Raw genomic sequence first — 11,848 nt, 5'->3', positions numbered from 1 at the left:
CACACACACACCCGCAAGTTCCAACACCCACCAGGAGGCAGCCAGTCCTTGCTCAAATGAAGCAGAGCTGCCACCTGGTGGTCAAATTCAGTCAGCACCACAGGAGAGAACAAGGACCAAACCCCCTGCCAGCCAGAGAGCTTCTGGGCACCATCCCTGACCTACAGTGCCAATGGCCAATAGTTGGGGCAGGGGGCGGGGAAAGCCCCCCCCACAATGCCCCCCCTCACTGGGCACAACCAGGACTGAGTTTGTCTGGCCAGGTGGGCCCTCTGATAGCTGCAGGTACCCAACAGGCCTCTGGTCACAAGGGCGAAGGCTGTGTGGAGGGGGAGAGGGCAGGCCGCGGACATGTCAGCCGTGGAGGCAAGTCATACAACTCCCTGCTAGAAGGTGCAAGAGCGACCTCTGCTCAGAAATGCACGTTTATTCAGTCCATGGAACTGCCCCACTCCAAACATGGCCAGTCCCACCCTGCCCCCCAGGCAGGAAACCCAAGGCACAGAAGTCGTCTGGGGCTGAGGGGAGCAGGAGCCCAGCAGCCTACCCAGGGTGCACCTCCCCAGCCAGAGGAGGCCCTTCCAACTGTGGCTGCTCTGAGGAGGGTGACTGGTGGTGCCTCCGATGCCGGAGGATTTCAGTGGGGGTGAGGAGGAAGGTCTTCTGACAAGCGGCACACTGGTAAGGGCGCTGCAGGGCCGTGGAAACGCTGGGAGGAGCCGCACCCCCATCTGCTGGGAGTCCTGGAGAAGCAAGGCAGGCTGTGGGTGGAACTGGGAGCGCCAGAAGCCCCCACCCAAAGTGCGAGGTCTGCGCTGAGCAAAAGGGAACAAGACCAGCTTGAAGGAGGGAGGGACAGAAAGACCCCAAGAGGTCCAGCATCTTGAACAAGCGGGAAAGGGGGGTCTCATCACCCTACACGCATCCCCTTTCCTCCCCACGCAAGCCCCAGAGAGCTTTACCTTCATCAGCTGGACCGGTCAGCTGACAGACCTCCCTGTGAGCCACCTGCTCCAGAGGGGTGAATGGCATGTAGAGGCCACACCTGGGACACGTCCAGAAGCTGCGCAGGCACTCGCTGTAGAGATCCTCCTCACCCTGAAGGGCAGAGAGGAGCTGGGTGAGGGGAGGGGAGGGGAGGAGGCAGGGCTTGGGAAAGGCGGAGCTGCTCCCCAGGCAAGGAGGGTGCAGCAGCTGCATTCCTCATGCAAGGCTGCCCATCCCATTCCACCCCCTCGTCACAGTACTCACCAACAGACAATTGAAAGTCAGGAAGTCACCAACCCGGTAGCCACCCTTCAGTTCATCAGGAACCATCTCCAGGCCCTGGAAGAGGGGAGGCAGGCCCTCTGCACCTCCAGCCACCGTCTGGGGCCCCACGTAGAGGTTCTGTCGCTCCAGAGGCATCAGCCGCCGAAGGCTGTACTGCACCTACCAAAGCCCCACAGCAAGTGAACGCAGGACGACGACGGATTCTGCCCTCAGTCCGGCTGCCCCTCCAGCCCCCTGCTCTGGCTGGCAGAAGCTCTTGCAGGTCTCCAGGCTCCTTCCCATTGCCTGCTAACCAAGACTTCTGCTGAGCTGCCCCAGCGAGCAGCCCACGCACCTCGGCCTTCAGGAACGCCAGCAGCTCTCGTGTGAGGAGGACCACCTCGCGGAGATGCGGCCCGCAGTCCGCGGTGCCATCGCTGTCCTCCTCCTCTTGGCCTGCCCTGATCCCCAGCTGCTGGTCCAGGACCCTCTTCCAGGAGGCCCGGATCCGCAAGGCCATGGTGAGCATCTGCAGAGCTTCCTCTGCCGCGGGAAGTCGCAGGTCCAGCCAGGAGTCAGCCACGAGGCGCGTGCAGTCTGCATTGGTGTCGAGGGAGCGGGCCAAGAGCAGTAAGGCCTGGGAGGCAGAGGAGGGAGGGGGTCAGAGTGCTGGAGAGGCCAGGGGAGGGTCAGAGGAGCCCAAGGCCCAGTGCTCACCTGCAGGGCAGGGAGGCGCAGGCAGCCAACCAGGTAGGGCTTGCTGGTCTCCAGCAGCGATACAAAGGCCAGAATCTGGTGAGAGCTGCTCAGTCCCTCTGGGGCACCTGCAAAACAAGATGGCAGGCTCACCGGCACCCCCCAGCAGCAGCACCCCCTACTCTTCTGACAGATGGGAAAGAAGCTCTGGACAGGGCCAAAGGGCCCTGGAGCGCCAAAGAGACCTTAGCAATGTAACCAAATTCTACATCAGGGGTGTCAAACTCATTTCAAACAGTGAGCCGAATAGTATTCAAGAGGCCTGCTGAGGGCCAGAAGTGATGTCATTGGGCAGGAAGTGATGTCATTAAACAGGTAAAAACAAGAAATAAGCACTCTATTCTCATGTAGGAACCCATTGGCTGCAAATGACAGAACAGAAAAGACACAAAACTGGATCACATTTCAGGATATGGGAGAGCCCAATTATCATGCTGGTTGTCCTTTCAGCTGCAACACCTCAGCATTGCTCAGCCACTGAGAGCCCTAGCACCAGATAAAAAGCTTCTGTGGGCCACATCCGGCCCCCAGGCCTTATGATGGACACCCTGTTCTACATTATCCCACAGGATTCTACATTAGTGATGAGAACAATCGTTGCTCCGTCTCCTACTCACTCAGTTGGAGATGCCTAAATACAGAAGGGTGTTCACACTGGCTCGTTGCAATGGGCTTCCCTCAGTGGATATGCCCACGTGGCTCAGGTCAAATTGAAACTGTTGACCAGGTTTTGCTAGACTACACATTTTATAGAGATATTTGTGCTGCTTTTATTTCCCTGCTACCAAACAGATTCCCGGGGCACACAAGACAATTTCTCAGCTTTTTGTTCCTATCAGATTGCAATCCTGATATTATGCACAGTGGGGCAAGTTTCTGTTGGCCGCAATGAACGTCTGGAAAAGGATGATAGACTGTGGTCCTCTTCTACATGGACTATGAGAGAGTGCACAGGACGACCAGCTATAACGGCTCCTAAAGTAGAGACTAACGCCTTAAATTGGAGTAATTTCCTTAAAAGGGAGTTTACAGTAAGCCTGGAGGGAAATTTCATGTCTTAAGTTTTATACACGTTTACTACTTATTAATGTTTATTTTTAGCTCTGACTTTATTACAACTTTGGGATATCAAGTATAGTTTGAGTTTATCTGAATTATATGCAGCTTGTGTTAGTTTGCTCTTATCTTTATTTTTAATTCTGATTCTATCTCAATTTGAGGGTATAAATTAGTTTTAATCTGAAGCTTATGCAGTTCATGCAACAGATTACGTAGTGGCAGCATTGATTTTGTTCCAAGCTGGTCTGGGACCATAATAAAGATCTGGTTGATTGATGATACCTCTGTGACCCCCATGGTCAGTCTCTGCCTTCCGGGTTGGGTGCAGCAGCTCTGGAGAGCCAGAAAAGACACTGGTGGGATGGAGGAAGACGCCTGCCTTCTCTCTGGTGTGGAAGACCTGGGGGCACAGGACAGGCAAGGTCAGGGGGGAGCCGGGGACAGATCAGCACCCTCGGACCCCGCCCACAGCAGACACCAGGGAGGCCCAGGTTCCAGTCCCCTCACGGGCTCTGCCGCCTGTCAAGGGACCGTCTTCTGGTGGCTCTGCAGTGACCAACCCCCGACCAGAGGAACAGGCTGAGGGGATGCGGGCAGGTAGGCCTGCCACTTGCCTGGTCTGAGTCCTTGCGGGTCTGGTTGAAAGGGTCTGGGACAGCCAGCTGCGGGTAGAGGCCAGAGCCCAGAACCAGCTGCAGGAGAGCCAGCTGTCCTGACGAGAGGGCCTGTGCAGCGGCAGCGGCAGCCTGCAGCTCCCGGACATTGTGGCGCAGCTGGAATCTCACGTCCTGCAGGAGAAGGTGGCAGGAGAGGCAGGCGGCTCCGCCCAGCAGTCCCCAGGGAACTGCCGGGGAGCCCAGCCACCCTCCCGGTCCCTGTGCAGCGCTCCCACCTGTATGTCAAGGCCATCCCTGGCATCCCCTTCGCCTCCGGAGGAAGAGCCACCCTCTTCTGCCTCCTGCAGTCGCAGCACCTTCCGCCGACGCCCCTCCCCGCACTCGTGCTCCCGCTTGAGCCTGTGCAGCTCCCGGCGCTCGCGGTGCCATCGATGCCGGGCGTAAGAGTCCTTGGGCCGGGCAGCCGGTTCCAGCAGCCGATGGTCTCGGAGCAGCTCCTGGCAAGGCAGCGGGAGATGGCCCAGGTGCCCCCAACTTCCCTCTCCAGCCAGCTCCGTGAACAGCAGTCTGGCACACCCCACTGCCAGCCTGGTGCTGGGCAATGAGACAGGCTCCCCCCTCCTGGCACCCCAGCACCCAGGCCTCAACCTCAGGCTGCTCCCAGCCTCAGGCCCTTCCCCCCAGCCCACCTGGAACTGGCGCCGCAGGTTGGCTGCCTCATACAGCCGGTGCTCCTCTAGACCCCGGCGCCGACACCAGCGACGGGATCCTCGGCGATCCTCAGATTTCACCTGCCAGGTGGAGTTCAGGCCATTAGGGCAGGGCAGCAGGTGCTCACCTGCAGGGGCAGAGCCTTCCTGAGCCAAGGACACATAAAGGTTCCTGGAGCCCACGGGGCCCTTGGGGGATGACTGCTCACAAGGGGGAGGCAGGTCACACAGTGCATTGCATATGACTCGCCGGCCCAAGACAGAACACTGAACCCTAGAGTCTTGTCTCCAACAACCCTGCTTCAGCCACCAACTCCCTGGGTGTCCCTGTGCAAGTCTATTCTCCCCAGGCCTCAGTTTTCCCATCCATACAATGGGAACAAGAGCAGCATGAGTTCCTCACTTGGTGCAATGAGGTCAAACAACCTAACAACTATGGAGCCTTCTGGACGCAGAAATGCGTTGCAAACAAGACAGACCCACGACAGGTGGCGGCACCGCAGGACCCAGCAGAGCGGAATTGGGGGTCACCACACTGAGGCAGGTAAACACTGAAGTGCCCTTTATTCCCTCCTGGGAAATTTTACCCCATTTAAAAATCCTGGATGAATGGAAGGGGGGGAGTCTAGCCTGGCCATTTAAGAAAGAGCAGGGCTGCAGAAGGGGAGTCTGGGAGCCCCCAATCGTGGTAGCATCCCAAGCATTTTCCAGCACCGCAGCAGTCCGCTCTGGATGCCCCCCCCCCCCACACACACACCTGCACCCAGGAATCAAAAACGTTGAGCAAAGTCAGGGGGTCCCCCAAGGGGCTCTCCAGGCTCCGCCGAGTGGCGGCGCAATCAGAGTCAGGGCGTCCGCTGCTGCCACGCAGGAACAGGGAGGGCACGCTGAGGACAGCAGCAGTGGTCAGTGTGGGGGCAGCCAGGCCAAAGAGAGCACCCAGCACCAGCATCTTCCCTGCAGACAGAGAGCGGCCGTGTCAGAGGAGCCCCCTTTCTCCCCTCCGCCCAGGAACCTCCCCAACGCTTCTAAGATAAGAGGGGGGCCACAGGCCAGCTTCTGCCTGATCATGGCCGCTCAAAGTTCACAGCCAAACCAGGCCTTGTGGTCCTCCCCAGCCACGCCTGCCTCCCTGGCCCTGATCCCAGGAATGGCCTCAGCTCCTCCCTCGCACCGATCACCACATCCACAGGCAGCTCGGCCAGCAGGCGCCCAATGGGGGTCAGGTTCTCCTCCATATCCAGAGCCCCCTGGTGCTTCAGGTAGCCCACCGCTGTCTCCAGGCTGGCCTGAGGGGGCGGCTCCAGGAAAGGGAAGGCCCGGGGGTCGCCCAGCCCCATGCTCTTCATCTAGGGACAGTGAAGAGAGAAAGGGGGGTGGGCTTCTTCATTCCCTCCTCATAGCCCCAGCCCACCTCCATCAGCAGGTACCCAGAACAGAACGAGACTCTGGGGCGTGCACAGGAGTGCAGGACATCGTGCCTGCCCTGGTCTCTGCTCACACCAGCCTCTGTGTTCCAGAGCAGCCACCTGCCTCCCCACCACCAGCACACGGATGATCTCACTGAGGACCCTCCAACAGACTCAGAGTCCCCGAGAGGGGAGAGAAGGGCCTTCCTCTCTCCTTTGGACACCCTCCTCTGCTGCATTCCCACTCCCAGGTTCAAGGACAATCTACCTTAGAGCCCAATTCTATGCACAGCTACTCAGAAGTAAGTTCCACTGTGTTTAGTAGGGTTTACTCCCAAGAAAACGTGTATTAGGTTGCAGTGCTAGACCACAAGCGGCTCATGGGGAGGGCTGTGGTATGAGATTCCTGACAGTGCCTGGCTGGACAGGTGGAGCCCCCCCCCCTTGTTCCAGCCTGGCAGCCAGCCTCCTCTTGCAGGCTTCTTCCAGCTCTGGCAGTGTCCATCCAAACACCACACCGAGTGGAGCAGACCAGAGACCCTGGTCAGCCCTGGGACCTTCTGCAGGCAGAACTGGGGCCAAGGCGCCCGCCATGGCTCTATCAGGGGGAGAGCAGGATGGGAGGCAAGCAAGATTTGCCAGCCCGAAGGGGCCTCCCAGGCGAAGCTGGCCGTTAACTGGGCCCGGCTGCTGCTGGGCAAGAGCAGCACAGGGAGGTTTGCGCCTGCCTAGAGTGGACGTCCAGTGGTGCACCTGGAGGGGGAGGCACAAGCGCAAGCCTGATCCCTCCGCAAGGGGCTGGACTCCACCTCCACCAAGAAAGCTCCTGAGTCCGCCTACCTGCAGGACAAGGGCATCAAGAGCCACCCGCTGGATCTCTGGCACCAGGTAGGGCGCAAAGGCATCGTAGTCCGACTCTGCATAGAGCCGGTAGCAGATGCCAGGCCCGGTGCGGCCTGCACGGCCCTTGCGCTGCTCAGCACTGGCTCGGCTGATCCAGAACTCCTGCAAGCGCTGCAGCTTGGCCTTGGGGTCGTAGCTGAGCTCCTTCACCTTCCCTGGGGGAGTCAGAGAGGAGGGGGGAAGCAAGGCACGGGGGAGCCAGTGTGGGGGCTGGCCCAGGTGTCACCTCTGCAGAGCTGGCCTCAGCCACACCCTGCGCTCAGTGTGCCAGCTAAGGGCACGGTTCTGTGCCTGATTTTTGGTCACCGTAGGGAGGAGGCAGAAACCTGCAGCGATTCGGGGAGCCTAAGGAGGGGTCAGGCTGCCGGCCATCACCACCGCCCTAGAAGCTCACACGCTGTGCCGGGGATGCAGAGGATCCACACCCAGCCGAAGAGGCCACGTGCCACAGCCCCGAGCAGCCCAGCCACAGCAGAGAGAGGCGCGATTCTTACCAGAGTCCACGACAAACCGGATGCCATCGATAGTCACCGACGTCTCAGCAATGTTGGTGGAGACGATGCATTTCCGGACTCCTGGGGGAGGCAGATCAAAGACCTGCCCAGGCAGGAGGAGGAGGGAACCAAAGACAAGAGTCAGTCTCCAAGGGACGGCTGGCTCCCACTCAGAGCGAGACGCTGCCCCAAGCTCCATCCACTGCCTTTTTCCTATGCAGGACCCTTGCCTTATGCGCCACCCACTCCTCCAGCCCCTGGGCACCACCCCTCGTTCCTGGGGAGGGGGAAAGAGAGGGCTGTGCACAGGCGAGTGCAGGAGAAGAGCCAGTCCCCGAACTCGCCTTGTCCTGCTCAGCCACGGAGAGTGTGCTGTGCAGGGGAAGCACCACCCAGCGCTGTGTGTGGGCCGCGTAGGGCTGCACAGCTTCCACAACAGCCCCGATCTCAGCCACACCACTGAGGAAGATGAGCAGGTCTCCCCTCTCCTCGGAGGGGTACTTGTGATCAATGGCCTGCAGGACACGCAGGTAGGGCCGGGGGTCCAACCGCTCCTTACCCCCACCGGCCCCCTCCTCCGGTGGGATGGGCTCATACAGGACCTACAGGAGGGCAGAGAGAAGGGGAGCAGTGAAGTCCTGTCCACCCCCACTTCGATCTCCTGGCTCCTGCTTGGAAACCAGTCCTTACTGCCGAAACAAACTGGAGGAAACAGAGGCTGCCTGGACTTTGCACAGGGAAGCAGGGCAGGGAAGGCCTGCACCAGAGGGGGCTCCGGAGAGGAAAAACGCTGAGCCCCACCGAGCCCTCTCTTTCTCCGTTCAGGGACTCAGTCAGCCCTGGCCCACCCTGCCCCTCAAAGGATGCCAATTCAATTTAGGCCCCACACCCTCGCCCTCCCTCCCTCGAAGCCACGTCAGTTCCTCCTTAAAAACAACAACAAACGGCAGCACTGTTAGCGTAACTGGAGATGGAGTTCAAAAAATGCCTTTTTTAGCATCAGTTGCTGGAGAGACAAAAAGGGAAACCGAGTCAGAACAGAACCCTCTTGGACCACCCCGGAGGGAGCCCCACTTCTGCCCCACCCTTGTCTGCTGCACCCTCTCATCTCACCGTGATGGGGAAGAGACGGCCAGGAACCTGCACCACAGGGGCACCACCAAAGTAGTCGGCAAAGAGCCGGATGTTGATGGTGGCCGACATCAGCACCAGCTTGAGGTCAGGACGGATGGGCAGCAGCTGACGCAGGACACCCAGGAGGAAGTCGCAGTGCAGGTGGCGCTCATGCACCTCATCCACGATCAGCACCTGGTAGCCAGGCAGGGTGGGGTCCCGCTGGGCCTGGCGCAAAAGCAGCCCCTCGGTCAGGAAGACAATCCGCGTGGCTGGCGAGCAGGTCTTCTCAAAGCGGATCTGGTAGCCGACCTGCACAGGAGGAGGGAGGATCAACACCCGGGAACCACAGAGGGAGCCCCCACGGCACAGGCAACCCGAGGGCCTCAGCACAGGCTGTGACTGGCAGAACAGGTGGGACCCTGGGAAACAGCGAGGCTGGGGGCTGCAGTGGTGTGACGGGGGGCTCCTCTTCAGGCGCTTGTTCCTTCTGCACCCCATCTTTCAGCCCATAAAAAGCACTGGTGAAAAATCGGCCATGCTGCACAAAGAGACTATTACCCATCTTCACAGTGGAGGAGGCACCCAGGCTGTTCTGCTCTCAAGAAGCTATGAAGCAGACACAGCCCCTGAGGCCAGCCTACAGAAAAAGCCATTGGTCCTCTCACGCAGCAAGTCCCATCCAGCCTTGCCCACTCACAGAACAGGAAGGACCCAGGGCTGGAGCTGGAGCGCCCACAAAGGCGCCCTGCACAATCCAGAGCAGCACATGCCCCATGCGCTGGAAATACAAAAAGCGGAGGCCAGAGCTGCAGGGAGACTCAGGAACCTAAGAAGAGCCCCGCTGGATCCAGCCAAAAGCCCACCTAGATCAGCTTCCCGCATCTCACAGCAGCCCACCAAATGCCTCTGGCAGCACTCAAGACAACAAGAGACCTGCATTCTGGTGCCCTCCTTTGCATCTGGCACTGAGGTCACCTACATCTGAAACTCAGATGTTGCACATACACATCATAGCTCATGGCCTTTCTTCCAGCCTGGAGAGCTCCAGAAATCTCTCTTCAAAATGGGAGAACGAGCAGCAAAATGGCAGATGCGTTTCAACGCAAGTAAGTGCAAAGTCATGCACACTGGGGCAAAGAATCAAAGCTTCACATATAGGCTGATGGGATCTGAGCTGTCTGATCAGGAGAGGGATTGGGGTGGTGGTGGACAGTTTGGTGGAAGTGTCGACCCCATGCGTGGGGGCTGTGAAGAAGGCCATGCTTGGGATCATTACAAAAGCTTGTGAGTAAAACAACTAATATTATAACGCGTTGTACAGATCGATGGTCAGGCCACACCTGGAGTACTGCATCCAGTTCCGGCTGCCACCTCTCCAAAAGTGGAGATGGAAAAGGTGCCGAAGAGAGCGACTAAACGTGCAGTCCTAACCCCCTTTCCAGGCCCGACGCAAGGGCAGCGCAGCTCCGAGAGAAGGGAACAAGCATTCCCTGCCTTTGAGGAGGCCTCGTGATGGCCCCAACTGCAGGCTGCAGCACACGTCCCATAGCACCGCTATGCCAGTGCTGGAGAGTGGCTGGGATCTGGGCCCAAGACGACTGCTGGGCTGGGGGCCTCTCCGGGCTGGAAAAGGCGCCTGCGGGGGGCATGGCCAGCCAGACAGAGGCAGGAGGGCGGCAGAGGGCGGGGGCGCTCCTCTCCCCTGGGGGAGGCGGCAGAGCAGGCAGCCTGCGAGCTCGGGCGCAGCCACCCACCTGGTCCCCGTGCGGCCGCAGGCTCTCGAGCGCCACCCGGCGGGCCAGCGCCACGCAGGCGACGCGGCGGGGCTGCGTGCAGGCGACGCGGCCGTAGCCGGCGGCCAGCAGGAACTGCGGCACCTGCGTGGACTTGCCGCAGCCCGTGTCCCCCGCCAGCAGCACCACCGGGGCGCCGGCCAGGGCGCGCAGCAGCCGCTCCCGCTGCCGGGCCACGGGCAGCGCCGCGCGCTCCCGCAGCAGCCGCTGCAGGCGCGAGAAGCCCCGGCGCTGGCGGAAGGCCAGGAAGTGCTCCAGCGCCCGGCGGAACTCGCGCGCGCGCTCCCGCGGCAGGCCGGCCGCCGCCCGCTCCGCCAGCCGCAGGGGGTGGCGCCGGCGCGCGTCGTGCGCGGGGCCCGGGTCGGGGCCGGCGCGCGCCCGCAGCCGCTCGAAGAAGGCCCAGAACTCGCCGCGCTCCGCGCCGTCCTGGCCGGGCAGGTGCAGCTCCTCCAGGCGCGCGCGCGCCGCCGCGCAGTCCCAGTCCCAGTCCCGGTCCCGGTCCCGGTCCCTGCCCGGCCCCATCGCTCCGCGGGCGGGCTCGCAGCGCCCCTTCCGGCCCCGGCGGGGACTCGCGCACGGCCGCCCCGAAGGAGGGCGGGAGGCGCCTGCGAGCCGTCTCTGGCGCCCTCTCCCGGGCGGGAGCCCCGCAGCAGCCCTGCCGGAGCTGCACGGGGGCGGCAGGGCTGGGCGCTTCGGCCTCCCTGGGCTGGGCTCCCCGGACTGAGCCACGCAGCCTCGGAGTCCGCCCTCGGACTCCCGGAGGACGCGCTGCAGAGAGCAGCGACTCCTCGCTCCTCCGCGGCCGCCTGCACCGGCTGGAGCTTTCGCTCCGGGAGTTCCCTTTCACCTTTTGGATGCGGGCCGAGCATCGCTGGAGAGCGGGTGGGGAGAGGAGAGATTGACACGCTCAGCGGCGGGGCTGGAGGGGGCAGAGCAGCAGCCTGCAGGGGGCCTCCGCGTGGCAGGCGAGCCCTGCAGCTGCGTTTTGCTCCCCCCACCGGGAGTGGCTCCAAAGGGAGGGGCCGCTTGCCTGCCCGGCGGTGCCCGCCCCCCTCCAGCGACGCCACCGGACACTGAATGGCCTGCCCTGAACCCCCTGCGGGAGACCGGAGCACAGCCCCACTTCCTTCTCTGGTCAGGTGTTTCTGGGCTGCAAAGCAAAAGTTTTGGAGCAGAGCTTTGCTGGTGTCAGTGGCTGCCCAAACTCTGTTGCCGTTGGGAGGGAGATGCAGACATCTTTTCTGAAGAAACTTCAGACTGCCAGGACAACTGGGTGTTCAGCCAATCACACAAAGTGCTGGAGCTGCTTTTTCAGCCTGCCCTGTGAGGGCAACTGACTGGTAGGGGAAGGGAAGCTTTGATTGGCAGCAGACAAAAGAAGAGCCCTGCTGGCTCCTCTTGTCCAGCCCATCTAGTCCTGCTTCCTGTATCTCACAGTGGCCCACCAAATGCTTCAGGGAGCGCAAAAGAAAGCAAGACACCACCTGCATCCTGGTGCCCTCCCCTGCATCTGGCTCTCTGAGGTACCTGGCATTCGAAGCCGTGGAGCAGGTTATTGCTTGCACATGCTTTCTGCTCACACGCCTCCCCTCCCTTCTTTATAAGGAAGAGGTTCCCAGCAGAGATGAAATACTGTGACTAGGCTGAGGTGGCTTGAAGAATGCAGTAAGCAAATGGAACTCTGCAGCTATGCAGAACTCCTTGTTAAGCATCTAGAGGGTGCTGCTTTTTAACTGCTGT

The 11,848-nt window shown here is 60.8% G+C and overlaps 1 protein-coding gene across 1 annotated transcript; it reads right to left on the bottom strand.

Moving 5' to 3' along the window:
- Positions 1 to 322: 322 nt before the first annotated feature.
- Positions 323 to 10,658, bottom strand: DHX34 (DExH-box helicase 34). The gene is made up of 16 exons (XM_066638948.1): positions 10,070 to 10,658; positions 8,313 to 8,624; positions 7,544 to 7,801; positions 7,200 to 7,302; positions 6,643 to 6,860; positions 5,568 to 5,742; positions 5,151 to 5,350; positions 4,373 to 4,474; positions 3,959 to 4,180; positions 3,681 to 3,854; positions 3,349 to 3,466; positions 1,969 to 2,075; positions 1,607 to 1,888; positions 1,252 to 1,431; positions 963 to 1,098; positions 323 to 743 (listed from the first exon to the last, which is right to left on the bottom strand). The coding sequence occupies exons 1-16, from the start codon at positions 10,628 to 10,630 to the stop codon at positions 544 to 546; spliced, it is 3,348 nt and encodes a 1,115-aa protein (XP_066495045.1). The 5' UTR covers positions 10,631 to 10,658; the 3' UTR covers positions 323 to 543.
- Positions 10,659 to 11,848: the final 1,190 nt, after the last annotated feature.

Source organism: Tiliqua scincoides, chromosome 10 (assembly GCF_035046505.1).
Source record: "Tiliqua scincoides isolate rTilSci1 chromosome 10, rTilSci1.hap2, whole genome shotgun sequence".
Taxonomy (NCBI): domain Eukaryota; kingdom Metazoa; phylum Chordata; class Lepidosauria; order Squamata; family Scincidae; genus Tiliqua; species Tiliqua scincoides.
The sequence above is the reverse complement of the archived record's forward strand: the minus strand, read 5'-3'. Positions and strand labels throughout refer to the sequence as shown.

Excerpts from the sequence above, each read along its gene's own strand:
- DHX34 (XM_066638948.1), bottom strand. The coding sequence starts at position 10,630 with ATGGGGCCGGGCAGGGACCGGGACCGGGACCGGGACTGGGACTGGGAC. Across the intron at positions 6,861-7,199 it reads CCGGTTTGTCGTGGACTCTG|GGAAGGTGAAGGAGCTCAGC; the intron begins GTAAGAATCGCG and ends TGACTCCCCCAG. Across the intron at positions 2,076-3,348 it reads TGACCATGGGGGTCACAGAG|GTGCCCCAGAGGGACTGAGC; the intron begins GTATCATCAATC and ends CTTGTTTTGCAG.